Here is a 23514-nt window from a genome sequence, read left to right on the forward strand (position 1 = left end):
TGTCCTAAGGGCTGCTTTCTCTGTTATAGGGGAAGAATGCCATGGAGTTTCCATGTTCCCGCCCTGTCAAGGGGTTGGATGTGATCATGGCTTTTGTCCTCTGGGGGGATTTATAAAACATTCCAAGATAACTTTTATGACAAGTGTGAGCCTATGGGGTGAGCACGAAGCATGTGGTTGGGTAGATGCAGATGGTCATCTGGTGTAAATCAATGTCCTTGGCTTCAATGGAGCGACACCTCCTTGCACTGAGGATCTGACTCTCCGTGTGTGTGTGTGTGGACTCTCCAGAGCCTGTTCCTTCAGAGTGCAAACTGTATTTGCATCTGAAACTATAAACTCTTGGCTCTATTTTTGTTGGATACACTAAAAGCGCAGAGCTGCTGGTCCTGACCATGGCAAGTGGCTCTCTAATCGATGTGGCAGTCATCTGCTGTGCTAAATATTTCTTTTATTTTTCTCCCCCCAGCAATCAAAGAGAAGTACACGGACTGGACGGCGTTTCTTATACATGATTTGACGGGCTCCCGAACGGCACCTGCAAATTTACTGGAAGGCGTATGTATTAGATTGCAGTTTCTATTTAATAATGTGACATGGTGTTTATATTATAGCCGTGTTCAACCATGAATACAGGGCCATGTGCTTGCAAGGTCTGGTTATCCCCTTAGGATGCACCTGGGAGGTGTGATCCTAGCGTGCATAGACATACGCGCGCTAGCTCTGCTTACGTTAGCGTGCTAAAAATAGCCGTGTGGCTGTTGCAACAGTTGCAGTGGCTTGGGCTAACCGCCTCAGCTGGGATTCAGGGGGTCAGGCTGGCATGGACTTGGGCTTCTACTGAGGTGCTGCCCCGCCGCAACGTCCACACTGCTATTTTTAGCATGCTCACTTGAGTGGAGCTAGCGTGAGTCTGTCTACCCTCGTTGGGAATCACACCTCTCAGCTGCAGTGTAGACATAACCTTATGGGGCTGATCCAGTGCCCCCTGAACTCAAAGGAGTCTTCCTGTTGGAACCGGATAGGAGGGAGTTCATATCATCTTGAGGCCCAAGCAAGGGACCTGAGAGGCAGAAGAATCTACATCTCTCCACTGTGGAGTTTGAGGGAGAGTCCAGAGGGGGTCTGCACCATGGACTACAGCGCTACAGGTCTCTCCAGCAAACAGGGTGATGCGGTGGTGGGCCAGCCAACAAGTGAGGGTGGGGATCCAGTGGCTCTACCGGTCAGTCCCTGGGTTGATAGCAGCCCCAACATAGACAAAGCTGTGGGATGGCTCTGCCCTGGCTGAGAGAATTCATTTTCCCTCTGACCCCCTGGATCTCCCTGGTGCAAAGTCTAGTTACTCATTGGGGACAGGATTTGGTGATTAATGCACGAAAGCTCTTTTGGCAACAAGAAATCTTTCTCTGGTTTGATCAGGTGAGATGATGGGGACATGTAAAAACACAGCCGAATGGCTTAGATCTCTAGGCATCAAGCATCTTTGCAGGATGAACGACCTCCATGCCAAACTCACCTGGTGTCAGGCTCCCTTAAAAGCACCAATCCCAGACCAGGTTCGTGGGAAGATTTGCTGAGGTTCACAGGCCCCGTCCAGTAAATCTTGGGCCCATTTATGGTTTCATCCTGAAACTGTGTGCAATTGGCAGCTTCTCTGCCAGGTCTCTCAGTGCTCTTGAATGAATGCTGTATGGGGGGTTTGGAGAATGCGATTTTTTCTGCAGGAGCAATCACTTACAGTAGCAATTAGGGGTGATAGAGATGCTTGCAATGCATTCTTCCACGCTGCCTGAAGGCTCAGGCAAGTAGAAAACAGGCTTGCAGGATCTGTGGTGTTGCGATATTCCCTGGAGGAGATTGGTTTTCTGCCCAGCCCTGGTTGGACCATGAGTTAAAGTAAATTAGTGGTTTATATCTATGTAAATGCTTGTTTACTTTTTAGAGTACAGATGCATTTCAGGATACTCCTCTCTTTGATTGCTTTGTTCCTATCCACTCATGCAAGTCACAAATACATGCACTCATTTTTAACAAGTGTATGTACTTGACTACGTAGCTACAGGGTAGACTTAGTAGAATATAGTCAGGGTTTTTCATTCAGCAAGGCTAAAAACCCTATACATACAAGGAAACATACATGCTCATGACGGATGGATCCATGTTCACCTTCATGCTCCCAACCAGAATATTCCAAGAGCCTAAGGGCTTGGCTCTTATCTCCTACTGGTGCAACTCCAAACCAATGTGAATACAATCAGAATAAGCCCCTGTGTCACTCGTAAGCTCTACCCTTCCCTCCCTTTATATTGGCAGAGGAAACAGGCTTGCAACCGGGGCAGAAGTTTGGAGGGAGGAAACAGTAGCTTGGATAGACACAGTTTGAAATCTTGTGTTTAATGTTGTTATGCTCTGTTATGTGCCAGGTATGTGGGTAATACAGTACATCATGCCGTGTTTGTAACCCACTAATAAACAGCATGACTGTTAATCAGCACTGCAGATCATTGTAATCATTGTGTATTCATTGAACAATGTAATTTTCTGTACTGTAGCTGTTCATAAAAGGGTTCTTGCTGTACTTTCAAAATTAATACTCCATACAATCCAAATATTAATTTTAGCATTCTGCTCTCATGGATAAGTGACAACTGATTGTTTGGCTTAGCTTCTGGTGCACAGAGAAGTAATATTACCTTTATAATAGCCAGAGATCTGTTATAATAAATTAAGTCATTACAGTGTTACTATATCCTTTGATGTTAAAGAATGGTTTATTGCACTGAAGCAATTGTTATATGGAAGAAAAATCACATTACATCAGACTTCTGTGATGTTGTTATTTAGAAACAGCATTTTGCCATGACGTGATGCTTTAAGAGACTGTATGGATGCATTTAATAAATACAATAAAAGTGGCTAATCCTGTAAGCAACTGTATTATGCTGAGATACATCAACTATTCACAGAGCTGGTTGAAATTTTTCATGTTACAAAATTTCAAGCTTATTTTTTTAAATATTAAAAATAAAAGGGAACAAATTAAAAAAAAATTGTGATTCCAACCCTCTTCTCCATTTATTCAATCAACTCTAATGCTGGCTGAAGTTGTTTGAATTTCAAATTTTTGCAAATTTTTTAAATGGAAAAAAAAAAAGAAAAAAGGGACAATTTTTTTTTTGAAATACTGGTTTCCTTTTCCAACCAGCCCTAACTCTCTCTGATTTATAGAATCTTTTTAAAAGGCCTCTAAAGGCTATTGGTTTTTACTGTCTGTTTCCTTCAACAGGCTCAATACGCAAACAGCTAACAATTTAGGCCCTGATCCTTCAGACATTTACGCATGTGCTTCATTTAATTTCTGTGGGAAGTTGGGACCGCTTGCAGAAAACAGGGTTGCCAACTCAAGTGATTTTATTGTGAATCCAATGATTTTTTAATGTTTTTCTTAAAGCCCCAACTCCTGTAATCAAGAAATTTGTGCATGAGAATCTCAGCTTTCATTAAAAAAAAAAGTATGTTTCTAGCCCTCATGAATTTCAGAGAAAAGCTTGAAAATGTGAAACTAGTACACTCAAAAGGCTCAGAAACTAGAAGGAAAATAAAAAGAATCCATAATGTATTATTTCAAAAATAAAAACAACCCTCATGTTTATTATCCCAATCACAGGATTTTTTTGGAGCCTGACTCCTTGTTTTTGAATGCTTGAAGCTAGCAGTACTGCCATGGTAAAGCTGAGCATGTTCATAAGTGTTTGCACGATCGGGGCCTTAGAAAGTATTGTGTGTGTAAGGAAATATGCACGGTCATTGGGATTTCTTGGTTCACTTTACGGAATCAGATATGAGGGCCTGATCCAGAAAACCTCCATGCTTTAGTGTCTGATCTCATGCACTCTGAAGTCAATGGGGGTCTTCCGTTGATTTCGGTGGGTTTTGGATCAGGTCTTCAAATTCCTACTGAATGGCCCAATCTTGCACCCACTGAAATCACTGTTGATGGCAGTGGGAGCAGGAGCAAGTCCATGGTGAATGAGAACTCAGTGCACAAGGGGCTTTCAGGATCATGCTCTGAGCAGTGTGCCTTCTAGATTAATTTCAGGGCCCAATCCTATGATGGGATATACACCCCACACTCCAGTTAAAGTCAGTGGGAATAAATCCCCTGGCAGGACTGGGCCCTGAGTCTTTAGGAAGATTCCTAATGGGTGGATTCCTAAGAATCCTAAAAGGTCCAACAGCAATTTTATCTTTTTGTTGGTTGAGAAATTAGCACAACTGTTGTTTTCTGTTTACTTCTGAATTTGCACTTGGAAGCCGTTGGGTAAAATAGAAGGAGAACAGACTGTTTGCTGATAGCTTGGATGATGGTGTGAAAAACAAAAATAATCTTCTGCTGTCATCTGTTTCCTTGAGAAGTCTTCAAATAAAATTTAAAATAAGGAGTTTTGCTTCTATTCAAACAGCCTCTGCGAGGAAAAAACCCTGTAGACCTCATTACAGTTGATTCCTTAATAGAGCTGCAGGATTCCCAGAACCCTTTTCAGTACTGGATAGTTAGTGTGGTTGAAAATGTTGGAGGAAGATTACGCCTTCGCTTTGTGGGATTGGAGGAGACTGAATCCTATGACCAGTGGTTGTTTTACTTGGATTGCAGACTTCGACCAGTCGGTTGGTGTCAAGAGAATAAATACAGAATGGACCCACCTGCAGGTAAAAAGGCTCATTAAAATATATATTTGCATTTGAAACTTGTTTATTTACTGAAAATGCTGTGGATCTGCTGTTCGTTTCGTCTAGTTTATCAGTCATGTTTTTTGACAAGTAGCTACTCAGTGTAAACCCATTATGCTGGTGGAATTGGTTAAGGGCTAAGGGCGTGAGAATGGTCTTGTGGCTCAGACTCTGACTTAGATAACCTAGGTTCAATTCCCTGCTCTACCATAGATTTTCTATATAATATTAGGGCAAAATCCTTAATTGCTCTGCTCCTCGTCTATATAATGGGGATTAAGTGGCTTCCTTTAGGCTTGATGGCAAGCTGGTGCACTGTGTAGATTCAGCTCTTGCTTGCAGCGCCGTAACTTGTGTAGACAAGCCCTTTGTCTAAGTTGGCTATGATAGTTGTAAGTTCTTCAGAGCAGTGACCATCTTTTACTATCTTTGTACAGTCCCTACAACAATAGGGCCATGATCCCTGACTGGAGTTTCTATGTGGTATTGTAATAATACTAATAAAAATAATAATAATTAATAATGAAAGTCTCCTGAGAAATGTATTTTGGCGCATAATGTCTCATTCTGGTGTAAACCAGAAATAATTCTAGTGAAGTTAATGGCACTATTGCAGTGTAAAATTGGAGTGAAAAGGCGGAAAATCAGACCCACAACATAGTGGTTATGTATAGATGAGTAACTGAGTGGTGCCCTCTTGTTGCTGGATTTTCAGAGAGGATAAGGGACCTACTACTGCTGCTGGCTAACGGAGCTCTCTTTTAGTGCAAATGGTAGAAGCCTGACTTTTTAGAGTTGAAAGTCCAGGGTTATACTCTCCAGTTCCCCTAAAGTGTGTGTGGTTTTTATACCAATTGTGTCTATTGTTGCTCTATTCCAGTGGGACCAAATTTAACTTCAGGAGATGTGCCTGAGGGATGAATTTTCCCTATAAGGTTGAACCAAACTGGGCAAATCTTAGTTTAATTTTGAAGGAATTGTTTTTTTGATGCTTTTCTTTTCTCTTGGGTTAAGAGTTGCTTTCATTTGCACCCAAGATCTGCCCTGAGTTACAGATTCAGTTGATTCCAACATCTCAGAATGAAAGTTGGCCAATGGCACATTTTGCTTGGCATTGTGCAGAAAACATGCAAAGTCAGCATATTTGGCATATTACTATACCACCAGGAAAACTCCTTCTGTCAGCGTATGCTGCATCTATACTAGGGAGCTCTGCTGGTGCAGCTCTGCCGGTATAGCTGTATACACAGAGCTGGTGTAGTGTAGACTAGCTCTGTGTTGTGTAGTAGTCCGTGGGTTACAAAAAAACCTACCATTTTATTGCTTGTCTCTGACACCCTTTCTGGTCCATATAATTCTCAATAAACATAACATAGGGACTAATCTGGTTACCTTGGTTCTTTCTGATTTTTTCTTCCATTCTCATATCTGTTTCTGGGTTTTTCTCTTTCCTTGTCTTTGTTCTGGCTCCTTTTTAGTCTCTCTCTCTTTTTTTTTTTTTTTTCCTTTTCTCTAACTCGGTTATTTGGCTTTTTTCCACTGTTCTTTTTCTCTCTCTCCTCTTCATTTTCCTGCTCTCTTTCCGCCTCGTCTTGCTCTTTGCTTTCTCCCCATGATTCCTTCTCTACCTTTCCCCCCATTACTTGGGCCAGTTACACACTAGTGTAAATCTGAAGCAACTATTGAAATCAGCTAGCCAGCTCTTCATCATAGCTTCCATTGGCTTCAATGGAGATACGTTGCTTCACACCAGCTAAGGATCTGTTCCAGTGGAGTTACACCAGTGTAACAGTGGTGCGAAAGGAGAATCAAAGCCCTTACTTCTGCCCCCATCTCACTGTCTTTCTCTTTCCTGATTAGTTCCCTTCTAATCCATATTATTCCCTAGTTTTTTACCAGCTGTCATGCTCTCCCCTCTGTGGACAAGCCAAATGGCAATGTGAAATCGACAAGATTTCTAATCTTAGAATTGGGGACAAGCCCTGTAGAGGTCCCTAAACTTATCCTGTTTGCTTTGCTTCTGGAGCAGAGCAGAGACAAAGGTGCCAGTCATCCCACTTCATCCCCAATACACTTTGTTGGCCACTCGATGTCCAGCTGAGAAACGAAGCATTACAAGACTCATTAGAGATATTGTATTGTTACTAAATAGACGCCATTAACCTGGGAGAGAAAAATGGATGCAGCAGCGAATTGAATTTAATTTCCAGTAAGTAATTCTTTATTAATCCATCCAGTGGCAGCATAATTTCCTTTTTGGCAAGGACACGCGAGAAATGGAGAAACAAAATTATGTGTGTTAAATTATTTCCTAAACTGGAGATAAATTCCTGCAAATAGCACACAAAGTTTGATCTCGGACTTGCTGAGTAGCAGCACTGAGCTGAGAAGAAAGTTCTACGCGGGCAAGTATTTCCTATGGATCCCTGCCAAGAAATGGCGACAGGGGCAGCGATCTGCAACTCAACTCGTGGAGACTTTGGGCCACAGGAAAAACTTTAAACGTGCAGGATGAAGTTCCATGAAGTGAAGAGGGCCAGCACAAAGTCTGGGTGTCACCGACTAGTGACTGTGTGCTACTGGTCTTCATCTGTGTTGATCCACAGAGGAGAGGCGTTTTCGGCAGCTCCTGCCTTGACTCATGCTGTAGGAATTGATGCTTTTAGCTTTGGAGGTCCCCAGTTCAATGCCCTTTGCAGTGGTCAAGATGGTGACCATCACTTAAATCCCAATTAGAGCAGGGATGAATATCGCCCATGGTGTGCAGGGCACATAAGGTGCCAGGTTCCGCGGAGTTAGCATAGCATTGCTCCCCTCCTGCACGCCTTCTATGGCGTATGGTATCACAGCGTCTCTCCCCAGGATATTCTAAGGGATTCCTCTCCTGATTGTCCGGAGGCCCACAAGAGAGCGTCTCCTCTATTGCACCCCTTCGGTGGTTCAGCAAAGCAAGCGGAAAGCCAACGGGGGCAGCTAACTAATCTGAAGAATGCCCTGAAGGTGCGGATGAGCTGAGGCGAGGATCTTATTGAGAGATTGTACCATAGCCAAATCACTGCCAGGGTGTTTTCCTTCATGTTCATCCTAATGTTCCCTTTATAGTCATTCTGTCACGTGACACCTAGTTTTATTCCCTGGTTCCTTCCAAAGGGATTCGATCTGTCCTTCCATCTGTCTCTTTGGGTGTGTTGGACGTATGCACCCCCAACTACCTTAGCCAACCTATGTGTATTTATCCCTTTCTGGGCCTGATCCTGTGAGGTGCCAACCACCTTTATCTCCCAGTGAGAGCAGGGGGGTGCCTGACACCTCACAGGACGAGGCCCTCAGGGCCAGGTCCTCACCTGGGGTAAATCACTGTCGGGCCGTTGCAGTCAGTCCCTCCGGACTGTGAGCTTTGTTTCTCTGTGTGAATATGCCACGTGTTTTCCAAGCTGAATATCAATCCAGAGACTGCAGGTTTGGGTTTTTCCTGGGGTGTCTATTTCAGAGGTGGCTGGGCTTTTTGTTCCGTGCGTTTCAGGGGTGAGAATCTGCCTCGTGCCTCTTAGACACAGCACGCACAACTCACATCGCAAATGGCATCGCTTTAAGCCACCTTTCTGCCTTCCCAATCCCGGGCTGCCCTGGTTCTAGAGAAGGCCCCAGCCTCACTTTGGATAGCCCTGGGGAGCTGTTTAAGTTATGGCTGCCCTGTGGAGCATAGTGCTGCCCAGAATCGAGGCCGACCTGCCCCCAGTACATCCCCCCCTGCCCCTTTCCCTGGTATGCCTCCTGCCCGGGCTTGTGTCCTCAGAAGGCAGCCCTTATGGCTGTCTGCCACAGTGCCTGCACTAGGGTGGGGTTCTTCCCCAGCTGGAATCAGGGCTTTTGATGGCCTCTTTATTCTGCTTAAGTCCTTTTAGGTGGCACAAAGGGGCTGGAGTGGGGTGAGGTGCTGGTCCCTGATGAGTCTGGATTCCTGGAATCAGATCCCAGCTAAAGTAAATTGGCGCAGCTCCATTGAAATTACACCAAGTGGGGATCTGACCCCAAATTCTGATACAAAGAGAGATTGCCTCATTTCATGCGAACTTCGAGTGAACGATGAACCGGCCAACGTTTTAATTACTTATTTCTTGTTATCCTAAACACAAATGGACACGGCAGACTTTTGTTCAATTGCCTGCAACACCATCACTTAAAGAAAATGCTTTATGCTCTTTTAACAGTGCGATTTAGTGTCCATAAACTTGCCAACATAACTTAATGGCCTCTGCCTAATGAAATGCGTCCATACTATCGCTCTCTGGTTATTGAAACTGCTAGATGTCTCTTTATCTTTTGATGAGGCTCATTGAATGTGAACAAAAAATTGCAACTGATTTTCACCTATCGAAGTGCAAGAATAATACATGCCACTTGCCTACTCTCTTCTGTAGCTCCGCTGAAGTCGTTGTAGGAAACAAAATATTGCAGGGCATTAGTAAATATAAAACACAATAAGAAGCTAAGGAAACACCCTGGGTCAGCTCCTCAGCTGGTGTAATGTACAGCTACATCCGCAGAGGATCTGGTCCAGTAGATCTGTGTCTGGAGTTTATAGCAGTATTTTTCTTTTTTTTTAACAAACCAACCCCAGACCAGAGCCCAGGCCCCTTTGCCTCCTTGCACTTTCCCAGCTACAATCAGTTACTCCATTTCCCAGATGCAGGCGTTCCCACTGGCTTTGCATCAAAAGGGAGGTGGGGAAGGGCTGAAAGTCACAAGGTGGCACAGCTGGAGGCAAGAGGCTTGTCTGAAGGCATGCTTCGCTTCCGCTAGTCCCCGGCCCCTCTTCCCACGAGTCACTCTGAGGAGGGAGCAACGTGGTGGCATCCTGCATGGACTGCGATTCTGGCCGGCCCTTAGACGTGCTGTGCGAGGGGTGGGGAAGGGTCCTAAGTCTCTCCCCTGCACGCAGTGCAGCTGCATGGGGCTGACCACGATCCAGCCTTGAGTCATCCAGGGGCTGTCCCTGCGAGGTGCCAGATGTCTCCCGCGCGCTGGGTACTGAGTGCAGGGGAGAGACTTAAGGAGACTCTGCACAGCACGCCCAAGGGCCGACCAGAATTGCAGGCCCTGCACGATGCTACCAGCAGACAAGGAAGCAGCCTGTGTGGGGCTGCTGTGTACTTCCCTCCCCACGCACCCCAGCCACACTTGCACCTGAGTGGATGTGATGGGGCAGGGAGTGGGCAGAGCCATCAATGCACCGGCTAGCACAGCTATGCCAGGGAAGTACACTGCACCAGATATAGGGTGAGACCTGGAGGCAGATTGTGACTGTCTGAGATACAGCGTGCTTCCCGGTCTGCTTCTGGAGCAATGCAACAGCCCCTTGCCCCTTGCTGGTGACATGTGACGAAGGAATGACTGATCCCTGAGTACATCTGACCTCTGGGTCCGTTCCCCTCAGCAATGGGGCTGTCCAGACGAGGAAGGCTGGTAGGACTGGATCGTTTTATTAATGCGCCCGAGGGTGAGCAATGCTTCCAAAAGGAAAGGGACGCTTGCTGTAACAGGTCCAAAGAGTAACAACCACTTAAAAGGTGCGCTTGGTACAGAGGACTCCGGCCGCAATCTGTACTCTAAACAGAGGATCACAACGTGCGTTCACACTAAAATCCAGACAGGCAAAGAATTAAAAATATAGCCCTAAACGTTAACATGTTAAGTGTGCTTAAATTCATATGCATACCCTTGATGTCTGTCTGAAGTTGGATTGTTTGATATAGTGGATGTATAAATACATCCACTTCCAGTGAGTGATTCTGCAAATCCTGTTTTGATAAGGTCTTAAATCTGCTGAGATCAGAACATAAAATCCCCTTGTAGCTTCAATGCTAGGTGAAAACTGTGCTTGCCAATTCCTTCTTTATTTCATTTTCTCCTTCAGAATTGTGAGATGCAGCCGTAAATCTTTGCGGCTGTTGTAAGCGTGGAATTTCAAATGAAAACTGAGCCAAATTCAACGCTGGTGTAAAGGGCCACTGACACCAGTGGAGTTGCACTTCTTTTATTCCCTATCTAGATTCGGGTCTATTATGTTCATTTCCATTTTAATAATTGTTGCACTCTATCTCACTATCTCATAACTTTAAGGCCTGGAGATGAATGTTCTGCAATAACTTGTGATGTGCTGGGTAACAATATGTTTCCTAGAACAGAAGTACAGCCAATATAAAATTCTTCATCATTGTATTGTCCCTTCAATAGATGATTCATAGGCATTTTACTGGAATAAATCAGTAAAGGATTTGGTAATAAGACTAATTATATGGAATTTATTAAAGAAGCTCTGTAGTATAACTATACTTCAATTGTAAATACTATTTGTTGGATTGCTATCGTGCTCTGAGTGTTATATTGACAAGTATGTCTGCGCAGAGAGCTGGACACACATTTTTATTGATTTTTTTTTAACAAAAGGAGCCTTTTCAACTAACAAACCTTTATGAGAACATTTCCGCTTTTTGGTCTACATGTTTCGGCTTTTTGTTGAAAAACCGCAAACGGCAAAAATACCAGTTTTTGGCAGTCAAACGTAAAAAAAAGTTCAGATTTTGGTTTTCAAGTTTTGGCCTTTTTTCAAAAAACCTGAAGAATATTCATTTTCCTGTTTTGTTTTTGTTTGTCTGTCGGAAATAAAGTACATTGGTCACCTGGTTCTGTATGTTAGTGGAATCATTCTTCTTTGCTGGTTTTACCAGAAGTGTGTAGTATGGGGTATACAGTGCATTACTGGTTTTACTGGGACTGTACCATTACATGGCATGTCAGATTAACATGCTACAGGAGTGTTTGATCCTTAAACTATTATGTGATTTTTGTTGTTGTTGTTTTAGAAATCTATTCTCTGAAGAATATGTCTGAGTGGAAATGCGCTCTGGAAAAATCCCTTAATGATGCAGCAAAGTTTCCTCTTCCAATGGAAGTATTCAAGGTAAAAAAGACCCATTTATTTATTTAATTGGAGAGCCACCAATGAATAAATACATCAGGGAGTGAACAGTACCGTGTTTTTAACTTTTTTAGGACCTCATGTTGCAAAAAGTCACAAGTGAGATTTTTGCATAAACTGGAATAAAAGGGTTTTGCTGTTCTACAGACTTTCCCTTTTTGAAAACTGGCTCCTCACAGTCAAAGATAATTATGGGAGTAAGGGGGGGCTCGAGGTTGATTTCTCCCACGTCATTTTTTAAAGCACATTACTATACAAAGCCTGTGCAAAAGACACTACTTATGTCTCACTTATGTCCTCAAAATAGGGTTTAAGTGGGACTTAGGAACATAGGAATTGCCAGACTGGATCAGACCCAAGCTCCATCTAGTCCAGTCTCCTGTCTCTGACAGTTGCCAGCATCAGATGCTTCAGAGGAAGGTGGAAGAACCCTGCAATAAACAGATGTGGGGCAATCTGCCCCACTCCCTTCCTCCCCCGGTCTCATCCTGGCCTCTAATAGTTAGAGATTGGCTTCAGGCCCAAACACAAGCTTTAATATCCCTTCCAAAAATTTAGTTGTCGCTGATTTTAATAATTCTGGATATTCTTGATTGCATAAATATCCAATCTCTTAAATTCTTGGCCTCAGTTACTTCTTGTGGCAATGAGTTCCACAATCTAATTACATGGTACTTTTACTTTAATTGAAGATCCCCTTGCTCTTGTGTAACAAGATAGGGAGAACAGAAGTGCCCAATCTACCTTCTCTCAATCCTTCAGAACTATATATATGTCTTTTGGTAAGGGAGCTGTAAAACAGAGATCTTGCAACTGTTAAAGATGCAGTGGCATTGCAAAAGTTGAAGTGTTTACTCTGGTGTACTTGATAAATTCCAGTTTAGGTAATTAGATTCCGTCCACTCTGATCCAGCAAAGCACTTAAGCGTGTCCTTAACTTTAAGCACACAACTAATCCAATTTAAGTCAATGCTTAAAGTTAAGGACAAGCTTAAGTGTTTTGCAGGATCGAGGTCTAAATTACCTTTGCAGTTTCAATTACACACAGTATAGAGAGGAAGAATAGAGCCATTGTTGACTTTGCAACCTAATACCAGAGTGAAAACTTCCTCTGTTTTCAATGGGGCAGGATCAGGCTCTAACGGGGGCCTCGGACTCCATTGACTTGTCCCTTGTGTCATCACTGCACACAAGTGCAATGATATTAATAACAGCTAGTTCTTAATCAGTCTCAGATTGCTTTACAAAGGAGGGCAGTGTCATTATCTCCATTTTACAGTCGGGGAAACTGAGGCACAGAAAGGGGACATGACTTGCCCAGGTCACCGAGCAGGCCAGGGGCAGAGCCAGTACAAGAACTTAGTAGTTCCTATCCAGGAAACACTGCCTCTGTACTGCAAAAAGGGGGCAACACATTATCCCTTTCTATCTGGTGAGGTTTTACATGCATCTTGTACTGTCATTTGGCATAGATGTTGTATGTGGTTTGTAAAATGCTGTGGGATCCTTTGGGAGGAAGTGAATATAGTTGCAAGTGAATATCATTATTCTTTTATTACTAAACGTAGTGCTTTGCAAGCCACAACTCCTGGAATAGGCTTTATAAAAAAAGTTTATTTTGCAAAAGCTTTATTGACATTTTCACTACGCTTTGTTCTTCTTTTTATTATAGGAAAATACATTGATCCTTAAAAAAACCGACAACCCCCAAACCATGGTGGGATTTTCCAAACTGCCCGAGCGATTTAGACAAAACTGGCTGAGTGAAAGGCTTGTGTGCCTAGCTCTCTTGGGCATTTTTAAAAACCCACCCTACAGTTTTTACAGGCAGCGTCTTTAGTTAGTTGAAGCGTGGAACTGGAAGTTGGCCACTTTGCCTTTAGCTTGCACTGTTGTCTTTAGTTTGTCATCTACAGTGAGGCTGCCGAGACAGGCGCCTATCATGCTGACCAGTATTGTCTCATTGTTTCCTCATACTCCCCCATTTACTCTCTGTAGCCAGCTGTTATCTCTTGTCTCATACTTAGAGACAAGTATGGGGCAGGCATTGTCCTTTTGTACTTTGTGTGTACAGCACCTAGCACAATGGGGCCCGTTCCATGACTAGAGGTCCTAGACACTGCTGTAATACAAATAATAATAATCTAACCCCTTTGTGTTTATATCTAACCCGGGACAGTAGCACCAATATTGCGCTTTCCTTTGGAACCCTCATTTGTGTGTGCTGACAGCTGAGCCTGAAAACACGAGTACCTACGTGGGGAGAAGATTCCTGCTGGTAGCTGGCTCTTGAATCTAGCAGGAGAAAGGCACAACAAGATCCAATAGATGGAAGCTGGAGTTAGACAAATTCAGAGAAGAAACGAGGCACACATGATTAACAGTGAGACTAACTGACCACGGAAATATTTTACCCAGGGGTATGCTGGGTTCTCCGCCACTTGAAGTCTTGGGGCACAGCCCCTGCTATTGTACCTTGTCATAGAACTACAATTTATACCAGTTTAGGACGTGCCGCTTTTTTATCAAGACTGGATATCTTTTTAAAGGAGCTGCTTGAGCTCAACTAGAAGTTACTGGTTTTAATGCAGGAATTACTGGGTGAAATTCTACCGCTGGTGTTATGCAGGAGGTCAAACTTGTTGATCATAAAGGTCCATTCCTGGCCTTAAAATCTATGAGTTTTTGAGTGCTAAAAACGAACTCCTTTAAAAGTTACACCCAGTATTTACAGTTCGGATAAAAAGATGGGTGAGCACCAAATGCAAAGTACTAGAAGTGTTTAAACATCGAGGAGAGAGACATTGTTTAGGTTGGTGCAGGTTGCTGAATTTATTTATTTAAAACTTTTAAATGATTTGGATTCATCGAATTATGCTCATAGCTAGACCAAAGTAACTGGATGATCTTATTCCTGCTTCCCTTGGGCTTCTGCCCAATTCCTTCCAATTGTTGGTGGTGGTCACTTGTTGCATATTAGATTGTCAGTTCTCTGGGGCAGGTATCATCTCATCCTATGTGTTTGTGTAGTACCTAGCACAATGGGCCCCCGATTCTGCTTGGCCTTCAGATACTACCACTGTACCGGCAGTGGTAATAATTAATACCACGGGTAATGGGATGAACTTTTAACAAAGTATTATTTAGGATACAGACTCTCCTAAGGCAAGGAGTGGAAGTGTCACCCCCTGAGATGAGAGCTGGTTGGAAAAAAATTCAAAATCTGGAATTTCGGTGCCTTTTTTAATTAGAATTTAAAATTTTTAAAAAGGGCACAAAAATTAATAAAAATGTTCTTTCCCCATTTTCAAAGTTGATGGAATTTTTCTTTCCGATTTCGACCAAAAACGGTACGGAATTATCACAAAACTTTTCATGAACATTTCAGTTTGATTTTTTGACCAGCTCTTCTGGAGATATTGAAAAGTAAACAAGACAATCCTACACGGATGAAGGGGATGGACTAGATAACTTAATAGGTTTTTTCCATCTCGAACTCCCCTAATAGATGGGCATGTGTTGATGCTGCTAGTTAAAGTGGACATACTTTGGCTGAACTTAGTAGCCAAACTTGAATGTAAGCATTTCCCAGCCCCCCGAGTGCTGACTGCTTGACTGGTGTTTGCAGTGCGTGCTGTACTTTCATAACCTGCTAGTTGTCATTTTGCTGCAGCCTGCCATGTTTCGTTATACTCCATCTGTTCCTCTACATCCATAGCTCTTATCAGCCTTCTGGTGGGATCCTTAACTTTCTGGCTGCTATATGCTGTACATAGTCAGACTCATTCTGCTAATCTCATACATTTGATCCGCTTCTGTCTCAGCTCCCTAAATCTCTTTGCCTTTGCATGTAATAAAGTGTCTTACAAAGGTGCATCCCTTCACCCCTTCCAGGAGCAAGGATGGCTTTGTAGCTAAGGCACTGGACTGTGACTCTGCAGAGGTGTGTTTCAATTTTTGCATCTGCCATAGGCTTCTTGTGGAACTCTGGACAATCTCTTAACCTCTCTGTGACTCAGTTCTTATAGATGGGGATAACAACACATCCCTAGCTAAATTCCTTAATATTTATGAGGCACCCAGTTGCTGTGGGGATGGGAGCCATATAAATAGATGGCCGTGTAGATAGATAAAATGCAGCCACCTCTGAGGTGGCCTGTGGCTTTGTACAGCAGCACCACACAACAATCCAGGGTAAATAGTGAAGAAAAATACAGTATCCAAGTGAAACTCTCAAGGGAATTCAGGTACAGCAGAATGTAACTTCCTGACTTGTAGTGAGATACTGCTTGATGACTACACATGTAGTTCCGCCCCTTTGCTTTTTAACACGCACCCTTTTCTTTTACTAATGAGCATCTGTGGCTGCTCAGCCGGCCAGAGGTTAGTGAGGTGGCATGGCCCAATGTACAGCCGATAGAACTGGGCTCGGGGAATTCCAGAGTTTGGTCTCTGACACTGACTTGCTGTATCTCCTTGGCCATGTCACTAGTGTGCACATTTTCTGACGGGGATGCCTAAAAGTATGTACCTAGAACCGGATTCTTCTCCCAGTTAGAGTGGTACAAATTTGGAATAAATCCATTGACTTCAGAGGATTTACTCTTATTTACACCAGTGTAAATGAGAGCAGAATTTGGCCCTTAACTATATATGTGGTCATCTAAATAAGGGGCTCGACTCCCAGTGATGATGAACACCTGCAGCTTCCATTGAAGTTAGTGGGCCTAGTCTGACCTCATTTACTCTACTGTATCCCGTTAACTTCTGCAGAGTTACTCCTGATTTACATCTTTATAGATGAGGGAGAAATTGGCCTAAATGATTAGCTGTGACTGCACAATATGTCTTAAATGTCCAGCTACTTAACCAGGTACCTAAATATGGATTTGGGCCCTCGTTTTAGGCACTCTAGTTAGAAAATTTTGGCAGGAATTTGCTGTGCACCTCAATGTTCCCATCTGTAAAATGGGGATAATACTCATTCCACAGTGAGGATTCATTAGTGAAGGGTTGAAAAGTGATTGGGTTGCCTGGAGATACCCAACCCTGTACTTCTGCTTGAAGGCAGTAACATGCACGGGGGTGTGTGTCTTCTTAACTCTTGCTCCGCTGCCTACGTTTCCATTATCCAGAAGTCTCTCAGAATCTGGGTGGGAGGGAATATTTGCTCAGATGCACTTTATGCCATCTGCAGCAGGCAGAGGGATAAAGTGAAGATGCTCTGTATTTCAAAATTAGAATGGCTACTCTGCAATGTGGCTGTTTCTATGGTAACTATTTTTTATTGAACAGGAGAGGCCTAAATACCTACAGCTAAATTAGGCCCTCAGATGTAGGCATAGGACTTCCACGGATTTCGAATCACACATCAGAGGGCAGAATTGGGTTCAGACAGCTTAACAGTTACTTCTGCTACAGGGGGGAAGTGATGGGGGAGAGCCATAATACCGCGAATGATTACACACACTCAATTTTCGTTTCTTCCCAACACTGCCTGTCAAATCAGCAAACCCGAGCTTTTGCTGTCTCTTTTCCCCTGGGAGTTCTGGCCCCCTGCAGAGTGTGTGTCTGCATGGAAATCGCTCCACCTTTAGAAAAGGAAGTTGAATTGCAAACAAGCCTCATTCATGTGGAAATAATGCAGGGGACTGCACTTGGGAGGGCTCTTTTTTGTCAGTTAAAAAGAGAGATGTGATTCCCGGGGAGGCCTCTTAGAAATCCTCTTTATCACTACTCCTTCTGTCCTGAACTGAACATCACACATAAACTGTCTGATTAAAATTAGACTATTGGAAGCAATTCCCAGGAGCACTGAAGAAAACATGGGGAGGGACATATTATTGAAAATTAAGAACCAAAAAAACCCAACTGTGATTAAATAAAATAGGGACCTTATTCTGTCCTCCTTTCAAGCAGGATAAACAAGGCGAGGTTTTATTGAAGGCCTAAAAAGTTGGGTCAACCCGGCAACGTTGCTCAGAGATGTGAAAAAATCACACCTCTGAGTGATGTAGTTAAGCCAAACTAACCTTGGTGTAGACAATGGGACTTAAGCGCCGAAATCACTTTTGAAAATGGGATGTAAACTCCTGCACCACTTAGGCATTTAAAAAATATTACCCTAAAGCTATATTTTGAGCGGGCTGCTCTAGCTGCTCCCACAAATGTTGGAGCATGCACCCGCCAACCCACATTCACAGTCCCTTCTGCTGATGCTGTGGACACAGTTCTAGGGACTTCACAATTGGGCCCAGTGTAGGGCATAAGGGATGCAGCAGCTGATGTGTCAAACTACAGATGAGCTCAGAATTCAGATCCTGATTTCAAACACTTACAAACTCTGGGCTTTGATTCAGGGTCTGTTATAAAGGTAATGGCCCCTTGCAGAATTTGCACTGGTGTGGATATTGAACACTTTCAAAGTGAGCGGGTGACTGGATCCAGATAACCTCCTCACTGAACAATTGGACACCAACGAGCAAATTACTTAATTGTCTTAAATGCCTCAGGAAGGGGACCGGTTATTAGGACTCCTGGGTTCTGTTCCCACCTCTGTCACTGACTTGGTGTGGGTGTGGGGGCTGGTGACTTCTCACAGCATTGAATCCTGCACCTTTGCGGTCATGTAAACCAGGGGTTATCCTGCACATGGATGTGGGGAGGCTTGGTTAGTGATTGATTGCAAAGCAATCTGAGGTCCTCAGCTGCGAGGTGCTATGGCAGCGTGTTTCCTAGGGAGGGAGAACACGCCGCTACAATGATTACCAACATGTAGCTGTGGACTGCCCTCTTTCCAACAGCCCCACGGGCCAGGTGCGTAGATGCAGATGCACCTGCCGTGTTCATCCCAGCAGCCAGCGTGAACGTGGTTCAGTTTAATTGCTTCTTGGGATTCTTAGTGAGATTAGTTCTGACTCTGGCTTCTCCCGACTTGGGTCAGACTGTAACTGACAGGCTTTCGTTCAGCAGAGGGTGTTTAATTTGCCATTCAGAATTCCTGAACACACTTAATTGCTCACGTTTGAATGAGCTACCGCCGTGCTTGTGCCATGTTAATGCTCCGGACTCCGGCTGTTTCTGATAAGTCGCGCTTTGTGGGAAGGAACCTTCCTGCCTCTTCGTGGGTTGGCAGTGCCAGCCCCACTGCATAGTTCTTCTGTGGTTAAGGCTGAGGGGAAATTTCCATTCTAAGCCCTATCTACAGGCCATGTAACTTGGTGGGCTGAATCCTCATCTATCTAGCTCCACAATGGGCGGTTGGGCGAGGAGTTGCACAGCAGTGGGAGTAAAGGTTCGCAGTCAGGCTCAGACATGGGGAATAAAATGTCTGAAACTGCCAAAGACACCTCCCCACCCCCAAACGTCTTCTTGGCCCAGGTTCCGATAGCCGTACTCGCCATGAGTAGAGGCGTGGCTGCACCTCCTAATTGCTGGCGGGTTTCCCTCACGCTTCCCCTCATGCACCTGCCTCTTTGGATTTTTAGCTGCAAAATAATAACAAAGGGCCCTTAATCACTCCAAGCTAAACTGTCGCTGCTGGAGCTACTTGCCTAATGTGCGCTGCTGTGAGCAAGGAGCTCTCACTTCACCCACACCCTGCTCACCAGCCAGAGTCGCTGGCTGGGCCCACAGGGTTAAGCTGCTCCGCAAAAAACGATGAAGTAACTTACTTAAGAAATGGGGGAGCAGGGAAAGAATTATGACCCTGACGCACAGTTTCTGGTTTGCGCCTGGGGACAGCACAGCTCTGGGCCACCCCTCACTCAGGGCAGACTCAGAAGATGAAGTAGACAAGCCAGATGATGGAAACGGGGACATGAAGTGACTTGCCCAAGGTCACCCAGCAGAGTCAGGAATTAAAACGCAGTATCCTGAGATGTAGCGTAGGGCCCGGTCTGCTAGCCCAGGGCTAGTCAATAGGCGGACAGCGGGCTGAATCTGGACTGCCAGACCCCCAAAATCTTTTTATTTATTTATGACTTCACTATTATTAATTTTGTTTTTATTATTTTATCTGGAGTCTGGACCTTGACCAAGAAATTTGGACCTTGACAAAAAATAATTGACTACCCTTGTTCTAGCCCCACCTGCTTTCCAGGAAGCTAGCCCTTCGTTTGTACATCCAAAACTCCCATTGCAGAGGTTATAAGTTTTTGGTGAACAAGGATCTCCTAATGAGGATTTAAATATAAGACAGGTGTCTAAAAACGCTAGGAAGGATGGAAGGAAATAAACCGGGAGAGAAGACAGTGTGTGGAGAACTAGGAAATTTCTTTTTGTTTCTGTTTAACATGGCATATCATGTACCAGTGTGAACAGAGGAACTAGAGAGCACTTCATTATACAGTGTATGAGTTTGAGACTAATACTAATTAAAAGCTTTCCTTTCACTTCAGTGAAACCTATTCTTAGAAATTATGTCAGATAATTGGAGTTTTGAAGAAAAGCATATGCCACATACTAACCAGTTCCCGGTAGACCAAAGCAATCAGAGCACTGGAACTGGAGGATGCTGCTTTGAATCCTTTTTTCTCCCCCCTGTTGTGCTGAAAGTGCAATTTAAGACATTTTTTTTTTCAAATGTTGTTATTGTATAACAAACTTCCAGGGGAGATCAGGCGAATCCGGAGTCTAACTGTCTTTAGGGGTGATGCAAAGCGTTTCTATCAAATGACATTCCACGGTGACTCCCTCTTTTACTCCTAAATCCCTATGCAACCGTTGAAAAAAAAATAAATCAGCCCTTTCACACCTCCCAGCTCCCCCCCCCCCCCCTGCAAAAAACTCTGTACCCTATGTAGAGTTTTGACCCCAAAAAAGAAAGAAGTATCAGAGACTCCATAAAATCCATTAGGGACTTTATTATTGCTATTGATTTTACATGTAAGGTGCCCAGACATTATGGTGATGGGCTGCAAAATAAGATCCTAAGGTAGACATGGAGGGAAGGGGATATGCTTTTGACACACAATTATACCACATGTTAAATCTTTGAAGAGTTATTCTTCCTGTTGAATTAATTTTTTCTTTAAAAAAGCAACAACAGAAAGTAGCTAAAGAAAACTCAACCAAAGTAATGGGTGCAGATAAAAACGACCGACAATATGTTCTAGCTATTTAGGTCCCAATCAGCAAAATACTTAAACATAAGCTTAGCTATAAACATCTGAGCAGCCCCTTTGGAGGTCAATGGAACTACTCACATACTTAAAGTTAAGCAGTTGCTTAAGGGCTTTGCCGGTCTGGGCCTTTAAAATGTATTGAAGCTTGAGAGCTGATCAGATTCCAGATCTGGGGGCAGGTGTTGCAGTCCAAGCCTTGTTCCCAAACGCATATTTTGCAGGTGACCCTTTCTGTATACCGTGAAGCAAATGGTTGGGGCATTCAAAACATGGAGCCAACCTTCACGGCTGAACCCTGAGCCTGTAACAGGTCAAACCAAAATCCTCAGTCCAAATGCTTTTGAACTTTGCGGGTTTGAAATTTAGATCTGGCCTCGGGTCTGAATTTTGCAGCTCCAGCCCATCTCTGATTGAAACTCTCAATGGCAAAGGTGATGATTTTGGTGGTGGTGATTATATTCTGCATTTCTGAACTGAAGCATCCGTCATACTCACTAGGTACTATTTACAGAGGGCCAGATTCTGCTCCCCTTCCTCTAGTTGAGTAGTGCCTTACTCCATGAGTAATCCCGTTTAAGCAAGGGGACTGTTCCTAGAATAAAGTACTACTCACTGTAAGGCTGGTAGAAATGGGACATCAGCCTTTTTGTGAGCTAGATTGTGCATAAGGACTGAGCAGGACTGGGCTCTTGCCAGAGAGGATAACTTCTAACAAACATGAGTAAGTGTCTCAAGTGCCTCTCTGTGCCTCAGTTTCCCCATTTGTAAAATGGGGATAATGATCCTGCGCTCCTTTGTATAGCATTTTGAGATCTACAGGTGAAAAGTGCTATATAAGCGCTAGGTTTTATTATTAATGGTTAGCATATGCAGACAGGGACTAGTACTCCTGAGTCCTGTTTCTTTCTCTGCCATGAATTTACTGTGTAACTTTGGGCAATTAACTTAACCTTCTGCAGTTTCTCTAGCTGCAAAATGGAGAAAATAATACCTACTCCACAGTGAGACTAAACCCATTAACACTTTACAGTGCTTTGAGATCCACCGATGAAAGGTTCTATAGAAGTTCAAAGCAAGATTAAAACAATGATTCCTCTATCTCTACCAAAGCTTGCAAAACCCTTTCTTCAATGTCACTAGAAACATAAATTCCCCAAATTAGAAACTGTTAAATCTGTAAGTGAAGACAGTTCTAGGGGAAAAATGACATACAACTTTGAATCAATATAAAACCACTTTAGGACAAGAAGATAACATTTAGTGTTGAATGTAGAAGGGAATGTCATTGCCAAGTACTATTAGATAAAAGGAGGTTTTCTCCATGCAATCTGGAGTCCAGTGCATTTTTTTTTAAAGTGAAGCAATACCTCCTATGGCAGGAAATGTACTGGCTAATGGATTGATGGTTTGGAAATACTGTTTTACTACAGAGAGATCACTCTTGAGCTAATAAAACTTAAATGTGATCCTTAATTCAATCTGGTCCTAGGGATTCTACCTGTGATGTCCTTTGTTGAGGTGTATAAATAATGGAAAGATGGATCATTGGTCAGACCCAGTGTGGCTGTTTTTATGTTCTAACACGACTTGCCTGCTTCTTGCAAAGGATAACATTTTTAGTACCGTCCCAGTTGGGCGTCTGAGGTTGAGAATTTAAAAACCAAAAAGGCATTTGCACACCCAAATTAATTCCCCACTTAGATTGGCAAACCTATCCCTGAATCTTGCATGCCCAGGCCAGCAAATCAGGGTGTCTCATTAGGTCCAGAGTCTGCCGCCCACGTTGAAGTGGTGACGTATTCCACTGAAATCTTCTCCTTGCAGCGTAAGGGGCTGCTCAGCATGAGTCAGATCACGTTATCTGATCACTTCTCACACGTGTAAAACCTCGCCGCACCCCTTTGGAGTAGGGACGTACTAATCTCTTCGTTTTACAGATGGGGGCCTGAATCCCAGAGACATTCGCTGACTCCCCAAAGATCACACAACAAGCCTTTGGCAGATCAGGGGATTGAAAGTCGGGATCTCCCGAATCCCAGCCTAATCCCATAACCACTGGCCCAATCTTTCTCTTAGACTGGTAGACTCTGGCCCTTCCTTATATACGTGGATTTAGGGTTTGTGAAAGGTGCTGCCCTGGGGCTGCCTTGGGCGTTGGCTTGGCTGACTGGTAAACATACAACCTTGCTGCCTGCATCCAGTGTCCTGAGGACTCATCCTGTCTCTGGGGCCCTGTTCCATCCTCCGCTTCCCTGCTGAGGGAGGGGCCAGCTGGAGTGGTGACTTTTGGGAAACCTTGTTGAAATTGTTTGTAGCTGCAAGGCCAGGCTTGTTGCCACTCCCGTGCGGGTCTGAGGGATGGACCAAGGATCCTTCCATCCCTCCACCTCTTGTGATGCTGCATGGGAGTCGGCTACACTCCTGGGGCTTGTATCCCTTGAAAGCCTTCACCAAAGGGGCAGGGACATGGCCCCGACCCTCTCCTGTACCAGTCAGCGGCGCTGAGTGGGCACTGATGACCACAGGCAGTTTCGCTGAGTCAGCCAGAATGTCCCGACAGCTGTGTGATCCCTCGTGCCCACCTAGAATGGAGTGTGGCTTAACATAGCCCTAAGGCAGTAACATGGAGTCTCATCACATGGCTTTTACAATAAATGGCTGTCATCTAGTGCT

General features: G+C 44.0%; 1 protein-coding gene across 1 annotated transcript in view; it reads left to right on the forward strand.

The window, feature by feature from the left end:
- Window positions 1–23514, forward strand: part of SFMBT2 (Scm like with four mbt domains 2) — a 164082-nt gene that overhangs the window by 71545 nt on the left and 69023 nt on the right. The window contains exons 5-7 of the mRNA XM_067534887.1: window positions 470–558; window positions 4467–4713; window positions 11601–11698. Coding sequence (XP_067390988.1) covers window positions 470–558; window positions 4467–4713; window positions 11601–11698 — 434 coding nt within the window. The remainder of the gene's footprint in view (window positions 1–469; window positions 559–4466; window positions 4714–11600; window positions 11699–23514) is intronic.

Source organism: Emydura macquarii, unplaced genomic scaffold (assembly GCF_026122565.2).
Source record: "Emydura macquarii macquarii isolate MOO-44397 ecotype Brisbane River unplaced genomic scaffold, CSIRO-AGI_Emac_v2 contig_3470, whole genome shotgun sequence".
NCBI classification, from domain to species: Eukaryota; Metazoa; Chordata; order Testudines; family Chelidae; genus Emydura; species Emydura macquarii.